Source organism: Columba livia, chromosome 18 (genome assembly GCF_036013475.1).
Source record: "Columba livia isolate bColLiv1 breed racing homer chromosome 18, bColLiv1.pat.W.v2, whole genome shotgun sequence".
Taxonomy (NCBI): Eukaryota; Metazoa; Chordata; class Aves; order Columbiformes; family Columbidae; genus Columba; species Columba livia.
This window is the reverse complement of record NC_088619.1, coordinates 4,237,157-4,255,251: the sequence shown is the minus strand read 5'-3', so window position 1 is coordinate 4,255,251 and position 18,095 is coordinate 4,237,157. Positions and strand designations below refer to the sequence as shown.

At 49.5% G+C, this 18,095-nt stretch overlaps 1 protein-coding gene across 15 annotated transcripts in view; it reads right to left on the bottom strand.

Moving 5' to 3' along the window:
• Nucleotides 1-18,095, bottom strand: part of MYOCD (myocardin) — a 255,352-nt gene that overhangs the window by 22,107 nt on the left and 215,150 nt on the right. For 3 of the 15 annotated variants that reach the window (XM_065034533.1, XM_065034537.1, XM_065034532.1), the window contains exons 3-4: nucleotides 5,408-5,473; nucleotides 314-369 (exon numbers count right to left, since the gene is read on the bottom strand). In XM_065034533.1, coding sequence (XP_064890605.1) covers nucleotides 314-369; nucleotides 5,408-5,473 — 122 coding nt within the window. Of the gene's footprint in view, nucleotides 1-313; nucleotides 370-1,822; nucleotides 1,868-5,407; nucleotides 5,474-13,671; nucleotides 14,328-14,432; nucleotides 14,829-18,095 lie in introns of those variants that run through there. The other 12 variants (XM_065034540.1, XM_065034546.1, XM_065034535.1 and 9 more) reach the window with 9 other exon arrangements.

The following is an 18,095-nucleotide window of genomic DNA, read 5'->3' as shown; positions in this document are numbered from 1 at the left end:
ACGCCATGCTGAGCTACACCCTGGCCACGGCCTCTTGTAAAGCCCACAGACTGTTGTGAAACCCCATAGCTGAGGGCACAGGTGGCCCCTCTGCCCTTTTAAACCTCCCCTGCTTGGAGAAGGGTGCTCCAGAGCATTTGTGAACCCTGGCTTGACCCCACCATGTCTGGAACCAGGGAAGAGGCCCTGACCCTTATCCTTGGCCACAGGGCCGGGATGGAGGATGCCAGAGGAAGTGGAAGGTGCTTTCAAACCCCGCAATGCATGCAAAGCAAGCCCAGTGTTCCCTCATTGGGGTGGCTGCAGGAGTTACCTTGGCTCGCTCCAGACTTTTTCGCTGTTCATGGAATGCAGATGGGCTTTTCAGTGCTGCAACAGGAAAGAAAGAGGAGCAGTCAGCACAGGAGCGGAAGCAAGCAGCCACCAGGATACTCAGCAACAGCGTTTTAATGAGTGCTATAAAAATAGCAACACAAACTAGCGGTTCTCTTTATTGCGCTGACTAAAAATAACTCAGGAAAGCTCTGGGAAATCCCATGCTCTCAGCCCGTCCATGGCAAGGGAGCAGGGGGGACAAAGAGCACGGGAAGCGCAGGGGGCACATGGGCAGGGAGGGGATGCAGGCTTTGGAATGCAGTGCTCCATGGGACATGTCAGAGAGCAGATGTGGCTTTTCCCTGGAGTGTTTCCTGCAAGTCATGGAAGGCACCGCAGCCCCAGAAGACAGATCTGGGAAGAGCAACAACCTGCGAGAGGAGCTCACCTGCAAGTAAAACCTGCTCGTAACTGAGGCTCGAGGCCAGCAAGAAAACTGAAAAGATCTGCCTCTCCTCTGGGGACCACGTGGGCACAGCATCCAGCAACGGTGTTTCAAGACAAGACCCCGAAGCTATGGGCCTTTGTCCCTCTCCCATCGCTGACTACCTTTATCTCCTTTAGGTTCTCTCTCACTGGATATTTGTCCTGTTCCCTGCCCAGAAGCATCTGTGTGCCACGGGCCCTCCCTGAACAGCTGCTTGGCCAGGTACCAGGCAGCAGATCAAGTTCTCAGCATCTCCTGACGCCAAGGAGGATTAATCCAGAGGGGCTCCTGAAGGAAATCCCTGGCTCTTGGACCAGTGACCACCAGTCCCATGGAGCAGCCTGAGGACCTTGCACATTTCCTTGTTTACTCTGCTTCAGTAGAAATTGCAACAGAATTTGCATGGCGAAGGGGTTAATATTTCTCAGATCCTACAAAAGTTCTTTGTGGGCTGTATAAGCAAGCAAAATTAACTGTTCCCATTGGGACAGCAAGGGGAAGGTGTCCTGACCCACAAAACCAGTTTGCTACAGCTCTTTGTTTGGCAACAGGAGTTCCCTTTCCATCTTCTCTATGGCATAAAATAAGGACAGAAATTATTTTCACACAGGCCATATTATCCTCCATCAGTCTAGAGGAGGATGAAGAGAAGGCTGGGGGCAGCTAAGAAATGTTTGGAGGCCTTCTGAATTGGCTTTTGGTAGGCAACACCCAGGGCAGCCCCCCTCACCTCCTGTGAATCACAGTAAAACACAGAAGGCACATTCCTGCTCCTGACATTTGGAAAGCAGACATACAGACAAGCTAGCATTACTGTGCCATGCTCTGGTGAGCAGCCATGAGGACTTGTGACAGCTGGTTTAATCAGAAGCAAAATAAAATGGTGCACATGAGAACATGAAGTTAGCAAGAGAAGTGACTTCTACAGCCCTGTTCACTGCATCACTGGGAGTGTGCTATGGGCATTGACCAAACGCCGTGCCATTCAAGAGGAAAATGTCGCAGAATTTAGTCATTTACCAAGAATTTTGGAGGAATTATGTGGATGCTGCAGCTTGTATTAGTCTGCAAAACAAATAAAGACATCGCTAGCACTGGTTATTCAGACGACTTGTCAGGGGATGACATGTCAGCTTGAAATCGCTGAGGGTCTGGAGGCAACAGGGCAGAGCTGCTGTGCTTGGTGCTCATAATCTTGGGACTACTGCCTCTAAGGTTTGATTTGGAGGATGAGGTGGTGGCTGCGTACAGCAAGAGTGTCTTTACTTCAAGTACAGCTATTTCTGCAGCTCATCACAGTAGGGGGAACCTTGCCTTGAGGAACCCCTGACCCTGCGAGCTGCCTCCTCCTTCTCTTGGGTAGTGAGCAGAATGCGTCTGGTGTCAGGGCCAGATGTCTGTGCAGGTCTAGAGGAAGGGCTTGTCCATGCTCAGCCCTACACCCTGCCTTTCTGCAACTGACCCCGCGTGCTTTAAAATGCACCAGTTTCACTAGGAAAATAAAACTGCATGTGTTATTGCATGAACTGGAAACTTCCTGCTCGGTGAGGCTGAAGAACGGGGCAGTTTCTGCTCTCAGCTGCGCTCCTATGGATCAGGAGCGTGCTGTGTCTTAATGAACCTGCATCTCCCCTTGCCTTCAGAAGATCCTCCATTCACAGAGTCACAGGGCTGAAGGGACGCACAGGCTACCCTTGCCCACTAGTCTGTGCCTGTCTTTATTTCTAGAGCCTTTTTTCGGATGTGTTGATTGTTTTGTTGTTGTTGTTTACAACTTGAAAACACCTGACAGTTGGAGTTCAGCTTTAAACCTGAAGTGTTGTGCAACGCTACTGCCTTTTGTTCCTGAGCATCCTCCTTCAGGCAGTTTCCTTCCTTCTCCAGTGATGGGGCCATCTGAAGGTTTCACATATCAGCAGAACATCCAAGGGAGTGTGAACAGAGCTCAGGTATGCAATGGCATTGATCTTTTCCAGTCAATCCAAACACAGACTGAGTTTTGGTGAGGATATTCATCCCACTGTGCTATGCCCAGGTAACACTGACCCATGTCCCTGTGTGGTATCCTCTCAGATAGCAAAAATCAGCTTCCTAAGGACTTAATCCAATGTTTCACACTTCTTGTTCTATAGCTTCACTGCTGAACAGGTCGGCAGGCTTTGCATGTGGTCATGAACACCCCTTCCTACCAGGGTTTCTACAAGCCCTCAAAGCTTTTATCCAATGCTGTTGTGTTACTCTGACCTTCCCTCTTTCTTACTGGTCTCTGTATAAAATGAATCAGTTAGGAAAACTAAGTTTCTCTGTCCTGGGATTATATCAGCAGAAAATGTATGGAATGAGTTGAAAACAATCCTTGTGCAAAATCCGATGTGCAATGTGGGATCAAGTGCACGCTCTGAGCCTTGTGCCAAACCTGAGTCTCCCCATGGGGACCAGCAATGCTCGTCTTCTCCCTTTCCTCTGGGCTGTTCTCAAGCACTGTGGGTTACAGCCATGCGGGCTCATTTCTTGCCCTCTTGCAATGCATGTGAACTGAGATCCTGGCTCTGTGCACCTCCTAGAGCCCCCTCACCTGCCGGTCCTCAGAGCCAACAGGCCATGGGAAGACAGGCTCAAACAAAGACTTTTTCATAAGGAAGGGCTGCACGTGCCCAAGCCATGGGGAAGCTGGCTGGGGCTCCCATGCATTAAATGCTAATGTCTGACACTTAATTCTGAGGTTAAATTCAGCAGTTAAATTCTACACATTTGTTTTTATAATGGCAAAAGTGCCTTTTTTCCTACTACTTTCAGTGAGTGAACTGTGCTCAAGCTTCCCAAAATCGCGTTCTTGGACAGAAACCAGACTGCAAAATGTCAGCCTAGAAGTTGGGAGTGCAGAGAAGCTGTAAGAACAGGAAAATACCCCTCAGATGCCATCAAGTAATTTGGGTCTAATACATGGTCTGGAATGTAGGGTTTTAAAGGTGAGGTGCCATTTGTAGAAGTGCAGTCCCACGTGTGCCAGGTACACAAACCTCTCAGCTGACACTGCTGCTCATGTGTGTGCAGTGGGGTGTCCTGCACCCCATCTGCATGTGCCCATTTTTACAGAGTGGACTTAGCAGTTCAAGGGACGTTGGACATGTTTTTGGCCACTGACTCTATTGCCAGTGCTTGCAATGCTTTAACAAATGTCACAATATTTGCTTAAAGCTCCAACTTCTGGAGTACTGTGATCAAAATGCTCACGCTTTGGTGGGAGGCAGCATAAAACGTGAATGCTTACAGAAATAAACAGAAGAAAAACTAAAAGAACCTGCATTTATCAGTCTTAAAACCATGTGATCATTTTGACGGTCATGATTTTTGCCATCCTGTTCAAGTTTTCTTACTGCTTGACACTGGCAATACTGTACTAAGAAGATGTCTGTTGCTGGCTACCTTGACACGAGCCGTTAGGAAGGCAGCTGCAGGAGAAGGGCAGGGGCTGGGCAGGATGCAGCAAGCAGTGCTATCACCGTGCTCTTAGTGAGTTGTCGTTCTGCTGTTTAGACAAAAGCTGCATCGCCATCTTCAAGGTTAGCCAGAAGAGACAAAAATGACACAGACTTTGGAAAGCTGTGATCTTAGCAGTGAACCCAAGGGGCCCTTGATGAGACAGAAAGGATGATCCTCTACCTGGGTTCCAGATAATCACAGATCTAGGCACATGGAGCCTGAACCAGCTCAGGATGGGGTTATCCATCGAGCAGGGCTGAACTCCCAACATCATTTCTCTGGTAGTGCTACAGGTTTCGTGATGCACCTGCAGGTGCAGCAGGGGAGTGTTGTCATTCACTTACTTACTGGAGTCTAGCAACTGGCTTTCTGATGCTGAATCATCATACAATAATGCTGGCCTGGAGCTTGTCCTTCAGGATTGAATGCCAGGTTAGCAAAGATGAGTGTGGGCAGAGAGAGTAAAGCACCAACATCATTTGTTGGTCTGCAGCAGGCAGACCCAGGTCTGGTTTCACTGCCCTCACATGTACACTGACAGTTGTGCCCTGCGAGGTCCTGGCTGGGCACAGGCACAGATCTGGTATGTGTCACTCACCCAGGGGCTGCTTCTCCGCACCGGGGCTGAGGCAGCTCCCCACCTCTTCCTTCTCCCACACCTTTCTGTAGTGGGCCCTCTCTACCTCTTCCTTGTTCCGTGGGTCTGATCCTGCCACAGAGGTTCCTGGTTTTGCAGGAGGACATGACATTCTCTGCCCTTGCCTGTGTGAAGAGCTTGGTGAGTCTTCTGCTTGGAGATGGATGTGCTTGTCCCGATACAGTGATTTCTGGGACAGGGAGCTATGCAGCTGAACTTTTGGATGATGCAAGATAAGCATCTCTCCTAACTTGAGTTTGAGCAGTGGCGTTATAACCTGTGTGGGAAATGGAGGGCACCACTCTACAGCACCAGGAACCAAAAAGTTTCTACAGGGCAGGAAGCAGAAGTGCTCCCAGTAGCAATCTGCTGGGAGCTGAGCGGGTCTGAGCAGGCAGCTGGTGCCACACAGTGCCCCAGCAGTGCCCTGTGTGAACACAGCCCCTCTGAGACAGGAGTAGAAAAAGGTAGAAGAAGATACTCACGTGGCATGATGCCTTGGTCTGCCAGCTGCTCACGGGTCCTTCTCTGCTGAAGCCGTAGCTGCAAAACTGAGAGAGAGAGAGAGTGTGTCAGGAAAAGATGTAGGATTTTGCTGAGCTACTAAGACATCTATCAGGGACAATGTGTTGGTGGGTCTGTGTGTGTCACAGGGGTCTGGCACTGATCCCTGCTGCTGCTGGACCAGTCTTGGTGCAGCAGAGTGCTCCCCAGCAAGGAGAGATGCCACGGAGGAGCTGCAGGGCCCACACCGACACAGTCCTCACTTTTGCAGAAAGATCATAGAATCACAGACTCACAGAATGGTTTGGGTTGAGGGGACCTTCCCAGCTCCCCCAGTGCCACCCCTGCCATGAGCAGGGACATCTTCACCAGCTCAGGTTGCTCAGAGCCCCGTCCAGCCTGGCCTGGGATGTCTCCAGGGATGGTTCATCCACCACCTCTCTGGCCAACCTGGGCCAGGCTCTCCAACACCCTCAGGGCCAACAATTTCTTCCTCATGTCCAGCCTGAATCTCCCCTCTTCTAGTTTAAACCATCACCCCTTGCCCTGTCACAACAAACCCTTCTAAAAAGTCTGTCCCCTTTTTTCTTATAGGCTTCTTTTAAGTATGGAAAGGCTGCAATAGGGTCTTCCTGGAGCAGACGAGAGATGAGCAGGGCAAAGCTGCTTCTGGTGCAGGCAGAACCCTGGTGCCTGGGACAGACTGAGCCCTGCCTGGCACCTGTAACAGCTGCCTCAAGTGACCATGGCTTCAGCTCAAATAGTTTCTCAGCTCTGAACTCTGAACCTGAGAGGTCCTCCCTCACCGCAGCACTGTGGGTTGAGTAGAGCTTTCCAACTCCATCACCCTCCTGAGGGCCTGGTAGCACTTTTCCAGGCTGGGCACTGGATGCAGATGTGCTTCCTCTGCTGAGGAGTATGTAGATGGTGAGGAGAGGTGAGTGCCGTCCCTGTATGAACCCATTGCTCCAAGGACCTGCCATCTCCAGTACACCTTCCTTCCGGAAGCAGTGCGCTGACAGATGGGAATGAACCACTCATCAGGGTCACTAAATGGCTTAGCAGCACGGCCTCAGCTAGACAATCAATTAGACATCTAAGAAGGAAGCACCTCTCAATATTTACAGCATGCAGTGACAGCCCACCAGACACCTGCAGCCTGCCTTGTGCGAGACTACAGCCTCTGGTGTGCCCTAGGACCGCACACCTGTGTTCATCCCATCACTCAGGTAACCCTGCCTGTACTTTGTGTTAGTAACATATTCTACACCTTTGTTTTTGCAAATTTGTCTTCAAGAAGATAGATACTTGTATCACAAACCAAAACACAAAGTTACTTCCATGTTTTTCCTGATGGAAACTCAGTACAGCTTGTTACAAGGATATGTGTCTTTCAGAGGTCACAATATAACTGCACACATAGCCCCTGCCCACCAGCATCCCCAGGCTTCATCCTCTTAGCTGCCCCAAGAGAGGTGGCACTGGAAGGGGAAGAGAGGAAAGAACAGCTTTTTTGTCCTTGGGAGCAACCTGCTGAGCTCTGCCAACAGCAGCTTCCCTGGGCCATGGGATGGAGATGAACAACGATCCCTTCCAGAGGAGTCTCCAAAGCACAAGGCTCCCTGAGATGCCATTGTTGGTGACTTTTCCTTGTCCTCTGTACAAATAATGCCTCACATTCAGAGCAAATGTTTAGTGAAGTCCTCATGTGCGACAATGCCACCATTTCTTAGGACACTGAAGAACCATGCAGAGCTTTGCACTTTCCCCAGGGCAGAGATGTGTCTTTATGGAACAGGTGAGCTAAGGGAGGTCAGACACTGTCCAAAAATGAAGAAACTTTGTAGTTCACCTAAGACTGACCCTCCACTCTCCTGCGTCCTGGTCTAGCATTGCAGGCATTAAAGCATCTTGCCTTCAACTGAGGCAATTTACACACAACATCCCATTATCAAATGGGAATCAGAGATAACAAAGACTTCTAGGCTCACATACAACACCATGCCAAGGACACAGCAGTCTGCCCCACCTATTAAAAGATGGAAAATTTCCCAAGTGAGGATGCTCCATCATTTCCTTTCACAACTCCCATGTGTGCTGGATTATTTGCACCATTTCATTCCGACTTCCAATACAGGCAGGCCAAGTGATAGAGCACATCCACATGAGCAAGGGTGATGCTATCAATCAGATGATGATTCAAAGTCCACACCTCCCTGCTGCTTCTGCTTGTTTCACAGCCCTTCCTAGCAGGCAAATACCTTAACAGCCTCAGGGTGCAGCTGGCTGTCAGCCAGGCCTGTTCAAAGAAAAAGGAGATGTTACAAATTCCCTTGAAGCATTGCTTGGAAGGTGATGATGATTTCCAGTGTAGTGACTATAGGATTCAGCATCTGCGTTGATGTGAGAAGTGCTGAAAACATCTGCAGGTTTCACTGCCGTAGCTCTCCTTTCGCTTGCACTCAGGAGCAGCACCCAGGGACCCAAATTTCCCAGATCCTCCTGCCTTCCAGCAAAGAATGCACAATGTCAGACAATAAGACTGAACATCCCTGCAGGAAGAGGTAAAGCAGCCACTATTTTCGGCAGTCTCTGAGTCAGTGCTGCAGTTGCAGCTCAGCAGCTGCCAGCTCAAGGCTTGCACCTTTCACTTACAATGAACAATGCTTAAAAACAGGTCTGGAGGAGCCCCTGGCACCATCCAAACAACCACCCCTTAAACTTGAAATCTGTTGAAACTCTGTCTGACCCCAGATGCATTCCTGTCCTTTTCCTTTGCTATGTGTCTGGAGGCCTGAGCTCTGAGTGCTGCCGGTGACTCACTTTGAGGATGCTGTCACCCACCACATACGGGAACTATTTTTTTCTGGAATATTCTTATTTTTCAAGGAAAATGTTTTGCTAACACTGAGAGGACAGGTTGGGCCTTACCTGGCCTGGCGACGCACTGGAAAAGACACGTTTGAATCCTCCTGCCACTCCCGCAGCAGGCAGACCTGGCTTTCTGCTTCAGTCTGCAGGGGCACTTGGAGTCCAGTGCTCAGCAGCTGGCCAGGATGGGACTTTTGTCACCTGCGTCAGAGCATTCCCCATGCTGGGGCATTGCCTTTGTGGGGACATTGGCACAGGGGACATTAACAGCACAGGGGACTGAGCAGCATGGAGGCATGTTGCCCAGGGGGGTGGGGGAACTGCCCTTCTCACGGGGTGCAGGACTAGGGCAGGCAGACAAAGCCATGACCAACCTGACCTAGAGTTGGGGATGGTCTGCCCCCTAGAAGAAGGCTGGATCAGAACCCATCCTTTCCCACCAACATTCATGTAACAGCCAGAGCAGGTTCCCTGGAATCTCGGAGGCTGCATGAGGTTTTCGCAGCGTTCAGCTCAGCCTTACCGCTTCGACCAGCCGCCCAGGTGGAGCTGCAGGTGCATTGCTGCATCTTGACATCTGATCCAGCATCTGTCTCTATCTTTGACAGACCCTCTGGGAGGGCAAGTGACTGAGGCAGAGTCACTGCTGCCTCAGCTCCTCTCAGCTCTCTTATGAGGTTTCTGCTGAAATCCCAATAATTGCTGGTTTCTTCTTTGCCTGGGCTGCACTAGCATCTTCCTTCTGCTTGGTAACAACCTTCACAACCAGTGCCACTGCTGTGCTCTCATCTTCCTCTGAAATAAGTCCCTGATGCTACCGCAACTGATGGTCGGGCCACTGTCTGCTGATCCCACACCTTGTGCTGCTCCCTGCACCAGCCGGTGCTCCTGGGCTGCGCAGTGAAGGGACCATCGGAACCACCACGTTATGGCAGATCGACCCAAGTGTGTGACCATGGTGGGAGTCAGCAGTTTGACAAGCAACTGAAGCTGGCACTGCCACTGGAAAAGAGCAGCAGCAAGTCACTGTCCCTTCTGACAGCCACCCAAGTAGCCCATTCCTGCCCCTTGTGGCCCAGATTTGGGGTTTTAGGAGCCTGAATGCAGCTGAATGGCTCACAGGATGGGAACTGCTCTGCTGGGGCCAGGGGCAGTTGGCAGCAAACTGGGAATGGCACGGTGGGAAGGGGAACTCCTGTTTTCACAGCAGCAGCAGCTTTGTTGCATGTCAAACAGCAGCTGAGCAAATGTGAAACACATTTGTCCATGGCCATGGTGGGTACTAGAGGAACCTGGTGACTTGCCCCTGCTCACACACTGGCTGACAGAAAATCATAAAATCATAGAACCATTTTTTTGGAAGAGATCCTTGAGATCATCAAGTCCAACCATTAACCTAACGCTGGCACCAAACCATGTTCCTATGAACCTCATCTATATATCTTTTGAACCCCCCCAGGGATGGTGACTCCACCACTGCACTGGGCAGCCTGTTTCAATGCCCAACAGCCCTTTCCATGAAGAAATTTCTCCTGGGTACCGCCACTGGTCCAGTAGAGCATTACAGGACCTGCTCTTCTGGAGATGTTGTTTTGCAAAAACACCTTGGCCAGGCTCTGTCCTGAGCCCCTCCAGGGCTCTCTGCCCATCTGCTCTGCCGATAGCCAGGTACCACAAAGTGATTGCTCTGTAGCATCGTGTCTCCAGGTCCATGTTCTCCTCTGAATAGGTTGCCGGTGTGGGATGTGTGTGAGCTCCCCCAGCCACAGCCCAGCTGGAAATGGCCCTGCTCAGCTGGGGAAAGCCCTGGCCAGTCCTGTCCCAGCTGCCTTGGAGCAGACCGAGCCACACCAGCTCTACCACTGCACGGGTGGGAGCGTTCTACCTTCTCCCAGGCTACTACGAATTTGTGTGTTACCCAGGAGGCTGCACTGCACCAAAAATCTCATCTACATTGGTAAGAATAATTTCTTGGCCTCCTGTTGCCTTGGAAGAGACATGGGACCACACCTGGCTATCAAAGGGTCCAGACCATCGAATTGGCACAGGTCACCAGTAAAGAACAACCAGGTGTGGCATCCATGTGAGGGCTGTGTCCATCACAACGTGCAACCCCAGCCTTGCCATGGCCCTGAGAACAGGCTGTCACCAGCACACTGGAGTGTCACCCCTTCAGCATCCCTCGAGCAGCCTCCCCCTCAAGCACACTGAGGTATATTTCAATCTCTGCTATAACACATGGCCTGACTGACAGAAAAACACATGTCTATCAGCGAGAACACCAAGGTATAAGAAGGAAAAAAGAAAACCAAGCAAAAACTGATCTACGTCATCATGAAATCACAATGAAGTGTCATCAGTTACAGAGAGGCCATGGTTTGAATGCATATGCTGATTGTGAGCTGCACGAGTTCATGACTGGAGAGGAAACACATGCGCATGCTTTATCTCTGGGCACCGGGAAATGAAAATAAAGGTTCTGCCAAAATGCCTGACCTAACATCCTACCAAGATGTACTCTCTTCTGCCTTTATTAACCTGCTGATTTTGGTCCAAATCACTCTCTCCACCACAGGCAAACAATAAATTCCTCCCCCATCTCAACCAGCTTCATTCAAGTCCTGCGTGTAAGCCTGAATCCTTTATCCTGTAGAGCCGAGCAAATCTTCTCTGCAAGTTCACACCCATGTGTCCACAATTAGGCCTGGATATTACCCCATGCCAAGCCATGCAGAGCCATATTTAGAGTGTTAAACTTTCACTTCTCACCAATTATCTGAACTACCGCTGATGTTGTGCAGATGTTGGCCTTGTAAACTCTCTTTCCATATCACTGGACAGAAAGGTCAGAGTTAAGGTTAAGTCTGCATTTGCCAGCTTTGCTCTGTCCCATGACAACACTTCTCTGCTGCTGAAGTACAATTGGTTTGTATTCAAATCAGGAGATCACTTTATATAAATGATCATCTCTGGGAAGAGTTAAATATGTTTCTGGAACAGCTTTTAGATGTCCTAGTTGATTTAGTGCAATCCTATCGATAATTGGAGCACATGGGATAGCATGGCAGGCTTGAAGAATTATCATTCCTGCAAAATTTGTCAGGATGACCTCAGATCAGTATATTTGTCTTTGGCAAAACAGACAAAATAAACATGCACACAAATCCTTGAGGGAGGGGTGGGGGACCCTGCAGGCCTGCAGCATGTTGGTGATTTGATCTGTGTCCTCTGGAGGGGTGCCCTGCGCTGGGGTAGCTCCCGTCTCTCCACACCGCACAGCTGTGCTGCTCCTTTGCTGTGACCACCGGAGAGAGAAGAGCAGGAGGAAACACTGAGGGACTCAAGGGAAGATTGCTGGGCATTGTGTGAAGAAGCTGCTGCCTCCACCAGACCAGCCTTTCCCGGGCAAACTCTTTCTTTTTCTTGCTACTGATGCTGCCAGACGGAAGCAAGTGACTGGAAAGCTGACCTGCGGGTCACTCTGGGAGGGACACTTAGGTGCCACCATCTTCTAATCGCCATCTCCTTGTTCCACTTTCTGCCTGCTGTGTGCCAGAGATTAAAGGGATTCTGGGATGCAGAAACAACAAGTAACGTGTCTTTAGCACCCTTTAACACACGCATAGCTCTTTCAGCTGCTCACTGTATGCAGGCCATGGAGAGACAGCAAAAGTTTAATTAAGATTTACCTCGGACCTCATTAGCTTTGGCCTGGAATCCCTCAAAAGGGATTTGGACTCGTCGTGAGTCACAGAGCACAGCTAAACCTTCCCGAACCAGGGGAGCCTCACACCTGCCTGCGCAAGAGCATTTCCCAAGCAATGGCGCATCGTGCAGCACAGCTGCTCGTGGCTCGGTGTTTCAGTGCCTGATTCCTCCTGGCTTGTCCTCCACTTGCTCTGTGCAGGATACACAGCTCTGTGCAAACCGCTGCTGTCTGCTAGTGTGTCACAGCCCCTGAGCCGAGCAGGGGGCTGTGGTGCAGGGCCATGGGTTGTTTGAGACCTTCATCCCTCTGCCCAGTGAATGGAGGGTGGTAAATCAGAGCACTGCACCTCCTGCCATCCCCGTGGGGCTTCACAGCTGCCGAAGTCCACACACGGAGCAGGGACACCGGAGGAAACTGTCCCACGGAGACTGTGCACAGTCAACCGCTTCAACCATTAAATGTTACCTTTTCCTCCCTAGTCCTCATGCTACTAAAAATCCAGCACGAACTGAAAGCAGTATTATTGAATTCTTTATATTCCTCAGCATCCCTCTTTCCTCCCCGTCTCGTAGGCTGCGATGACCAGGGTTGTGCTGTGGCTGTGTCCCCTGTTACCCGCGGCAGCCGCAGCAGTGGGGACAACGAGGGACAGACACGCATTTGGGGTTTTGGCAAGCCTGACTCAAACATAATAAACAGGCAGAGAAATCTTGTCAAATGGGAAACCTATCTTTCACCAGGCAATACTGAGGAATGGCAGTTGTGGGAATAAGCCATGAACCAAAGAATGCCCAGCAAATTGACTGCCCTAGAAATGCTGAAAGGCACAAGAATTTATGGACGCAAAGACCCACAAAGTTTACTTTTACTGGAGAATCATTTGAAAAATATGTTTAGAGATCCCACTGTTGGTTCCATAATACAGCCAGCTTACAAATAAACCAGAAATGAGCCTTAAAAACAATACTGGTTCATTTGAAAAGAATGCAGGGACATGTAACACAGCCCATCCTCCTCTGTCAGAAAGGTGGCAGTGTTGCTTTGTAGTTGCTGGAGGAATTGTTACAGACCAAGATTTTTTTTCAAATGAACAGCAATGTACCATAATATACCAACAAAATCTAAGGAATGACTTAATCTAATGAAATGTAAGATCAGAGTGATATGGAAACCACACCAAAGCCCTGGACCCAAGTTTTGTATAATTCAGCCAGACTAGGACACTTGTGTTTGCACACACACTCTTGGGTTTTCAACCAACTGCCAACTTTGTATTTGCTGAGAAAACAAAGTTTAAGTTGACCACCCAGCTATCTAAGAGATCCTGATAACACCACTCATGTCTACCATCAGTGTCATAAATCTCTAATTTCATTATCTACAATGCACGAGGAGGCAAAAACACACACGGCGTGGGTGACATGCCAGACCGTGTGCATGTTCCAACGTGACTGCCCTGTCCGGTTTTACAGCGTCCCATACAGCACATGCAGCTGGTTTTCTGAACATCCTCACAGATAATATTCCCGGGGAGAACTTCCCCCCTGGAAAGGTCAGAGAAAGCTCCTTGAGAACAGTTTTTGCCATTACCATTAATACTACAGCATGTTACGTTCATTAAAAAAAATACAAGTAGACACCCACTCATGAACACGGCATACTTACTATAAATAAAGCCAGTGAATAAAGGCATGAATATCCAGCAGAGGGTCTGGTTTAGAAGTGACTGTCCCATAGTTCACCTTCACTCACCTTCACTCTCGCTGAATGTCCTCTGAGAAGCCCCTTACCGGTGCTTCTCCTAACTTAGGAGACGGAGGCATGTTTTACTGCAAACCCTCCGAGAGTGGCAATCAATTGTGTGGCTCTGGTTTTATTTCTCTGATGATGTCACTTTAAATACTTTTCATGTTCCATTTGTTATTTTTACTTCTAAAAATGACGCATTTCTTCAAATTCATTTTTCTGCAATTAGTCACGACTTAATGGAACAAAGTCAGCTGCCTGCATGTCAGAGAGTGTCAGGCCCGTCCTCACCGCAGTTATTATAGAAGGACCCCCAAGAGCACCTGGAATATACAGACGCCGTTAGGTACCTTGTTTATCCCAGATGCCCTTTTGGCTTCCTGCCCAAATCCTTTGCATCAGGGCCAGGGCAGGAGACCTGGGAAATGCAGTTTTACCAAAATAAACCACAGACACAAATCGAAGACAATTAAAAACCAGGAAAAAAAAATCAACAGAGAGCAAGGAAGATGTGTTCCTCCACTTGCGGAATAGCCTCTGTAAGAGCAAAGCCGTGACAGCTCTACGACCCTCTGAATATTTTGCTCGCATGCTGCTTCCAAACATTTAATGCAAAACAGTCTGTGGCTACAGCTTGCCGGAGAGAGAAGTTTTAAGAGAAATCTCAAGGTTTCCCCTACCTGATCTGAACTTGCTCCGAATCAGCAAGGAGTGCTCAGACCCCAGGAGTGTCATGGTGACCCGGGGACCAGATCCAGATGTCCCTCACTTAAACCATTAACTTCCTCCACAGAGAAAAGCTGACCGGACCACGGCTAGTGCTCGGGATTCATCCGGCTCTCCTGGACTCTCTGGGTGCTTTTACAGCCGGCCGGCAAGAAGCAGCAAGTGGCTTTGAACGATTTGGTCCCATCCAGCACTGACCCTCCACAGACACCAACTGCTCCCTCTGTGCTGTGTTGAACTAATTAACGTGGAGCTGGCGGGAGCCTCCTCCCTCCTGGAGTTTACTACCAGCAGCTGGGTGTCCTGGCTGATGTCATCGTCTAGCGGGGAGCAGCGACTATCGAAAGGGTCTTAGCAAAGACAGAAGTTTGATATCTGATACTAATTACTACCGGCCGGTATGCAGCCAATCAGGGCGCTCCCTGGCTCGGCCAACTTTGGGAGCTGCTTGGAAATATCAACAGAGCGAGGGTTTAACTCTTTGCAGGGTGGTGTGAGACAGGACCCGCCATCGCGGCTCACATGCCAGGGCGGCCCCGCTGCTTTGGGGGCCTGTGTGACCCTAAGACGAGGGTCAGGGCAAGTGTCCCAGGTGAGGGGACTGCTGGGTGCTGTGTTGGATGCCCTGACTGTTAGGGAGCCAGACGATGTGGCTGCTTGGCAAATGGAGCTGCTGCCCCTGGTCTGGCTTGTTTGGGTGCCAGCATGCAGAGCAGGCGGTGCCTGGGTACTGGTACTGGTGGTACTGGTACTGGTCCCAGTACCCATCCTGGGCTGCACTGGGAAGCTGGAAGTGAGCTCAGGGATGCTCTGGTGTTTCGTGTGTGCTTCCCTCCTGCAGCAGAGGTGCCCATAGCTGTGCTGCTCCCTGCACACCTGTGTCAGCATGTGGCTGTATCCGTAGGATTATCCCCTTGAGATGCTCACTAGGCTCAGGTAGCACATGCTGCAGGTGCTCAGAACGCATCCTCTTGTTCTGTTACACGCAGACACTCAAAATAATGCCAAATATATGAGGCAGGGCTAAATCTTGATTTAAAGTTTGCCGTGCTGCAGATGAGTGCAGTAATCCCAAGGAGGTGAGTCCAGCCAGGTGCTGGACATAGCTGTGATGGAGGATGCTCCTCCACCTACCAAATGTTCCATCAGAGAAAAAACCTCTTTATGAACATGCAAAGTACAGAGATACGGATCCTTTGAGGCTTTCCCTCCTCTGGTTCACTAGATGTAAGTGGAAGGAAATGAACTGGTGGCACCTTTTACCTTGCAACATAACTGGTACAAGTCAAGCTAAGTCAAGGAGAGGTCTCAGTTTCCCTGGCATATGGGTCTCACCTGCGAAGCTGCCCAAATTCCTGCTAGATCATAAATATCCATCTGAAAACTCCCTCAGACCTATTTGGGGGTTTTGTTGGGCTTTTGTTTGTGTGTTTATTTGCTTGATTTTATTTGTTTATTTATAAACCCTGTGGTTTCTGGGAAGTCCTCTTAAACATTTTGGCTTGGTGATAGCAATATTAGGTCTTCCAGATTTGTAGGCCCATGTTGCCAGAGATCTTAGAAACCCAGTGGCCCCAAAAGCTCTGATTCCAGTAGGGCCCCACTTACAGCTGAGAGCTGCTGGGGTCCCTCACCCTCATGTAATCCATGCAATGAGGTTGTCCTGAGCTGAACCCTCTGCCTGTCATGGGCTGGATATGTGATTTGCTGGTCATGCTACATCTTAATGTCTGATGGGGAAGAAGTTATTGAAATTAATTCATCTCCAAGCTTTGACTTGAGTCAGTAAACTGAGCCCTACTGCAGTACCTGGCAAGGTGACCAGGAGGATTATTCCTTACTAATCTTCCTGATGTTTAGTTCACTATGTTTGACATGTCCTATCTAATGGACTTCTCCTCATAAGTAGTGCTGTCCTAAAGCAATGCCACCAATTAGCAGAACTACACCATGAGCAGCTCAAGGACGAGACAGGACTCATAGACACTCACAGTCTTAAACTGCAGTTTCTTGTACTTTTTTGCATTGCAAATTCCTGCATGATTTACTGCCTGTGTTGGTCAAAGCCCCACTCAGGTATCCCTGCTCCCCAGGGAGCCTGCTGGTTTCTCATGTGTTCGCAATCATGCATTAGTTGGACCCACCTGGGGAGACTCTGATCATACAGCACCTCATGCTGATCTCAGCCTGGATCTGTCTCTCTGTCTCTTCAGGACTATTTGCAGAAGAGATGGATGGGTCCCTGGTTCCACATCAGCCATGACAATGCACATGTCACCCAGCAGCCCGGAGCAAGGGTCTCCAGGACTTTTTCACTCCAACGCTGCATGTTCTGTGAGAATGAGCTCTGCTGCCTCCGTCTCCTCTTGCTGGAGTGGTTCATGCTTGTGTCCTTTTCTGCATGCAAGTTACCATCTCCAGTCTTTTGAGTTCAGTGGAGTGCAAGGGAAACACTGCACAGTGTCATCCTGCTTGGGGTAAATCTCACTATGGCAAAAAGGTCATCAGCGGTGATGGCTTAGGACCAGCAAGGAGAGGTGCACAGCACTTTGTGTTCTGATCTCACCCCAGATCTGTCCCTCTGCCCCTTCAGGACTCTCTGCAGATGTGATGGATGTGCACATGAGCTCCAGGCCCGGTACCAGATGCTCGGAGGAGGCTGGCAGGACAGGCCTGGTCCCTGCTTGGTCCCTGCCATCACCTCCACCACTGGCACCTTGTCTCTGCTGAGGCTCATGCACAGAAGAGGATGTTCAGAAGGCCCCACAACAATACAGACAATGCAGGAGCCTTCTGGGCTCCTAAATCCCTTGATTATCATAGTCTTCCCTCTTTCATGGAAATGCATTGCCTACCTAATTGATATATGAAGACAAACGACTTCTTTCTCCTAGCACAGACTATTAAAATCATTAGTGGGTGAAATGGACGGAGGCTGTGGTCTCTTAGTTTTTTCAGACCGGTCTGGCGGTGCCTCTAGAGCAGTGAATAAAACAGAGAGACAATTAAACAAAAAATCAGTTTTTGACTTTCAGAAAATTTTTCATGTGGTCCCACGTGAGTGCAGTGAAAACTCAGAATTGTCCCAAGGCAGGATAGCGATGTGTCAAAATCAGGAATACACAATAAAAGAAAGTAGAAAGCTTGGGCAATGGTAAACAGGGAAAAAAGACAAGCACTGTATTTATTATGCTTTTAGATGGGCTAGGAGCTGCAAAATGTGCAGTTGAAAAAAGTAAACAGGTCAGTAAAATCCCAGAATGATCAGGAAATTGGTGTGTGGCCTGTTTCAGCTGGGGAGGATGGCCAGACAGTGGCAGATGGAGCCCATTTGATGTGGATAAATTCCTTACTTTCACGTCAGAATGGAGGATGAACCCTACAAACTCCCCAAGCGCAGAAGCCTGGGAGATGGAGTCATGCAAAGATCTCAGGTTCCTTGCGCCTGAGTCACTGTGAGTGTGTACAGAGGCTGAGCGGACGAGATGGTATCTGTGCTTCACAATAAAGCTTTCTGCTTACTTGCTGGGTGACTGTTCACTCAGATTAATTCAAAGTGTGGTGTGATTTAGCAGGTACATCCCGGTTAGTGATTTGCTAGGGGTGTAAGTGGTGGC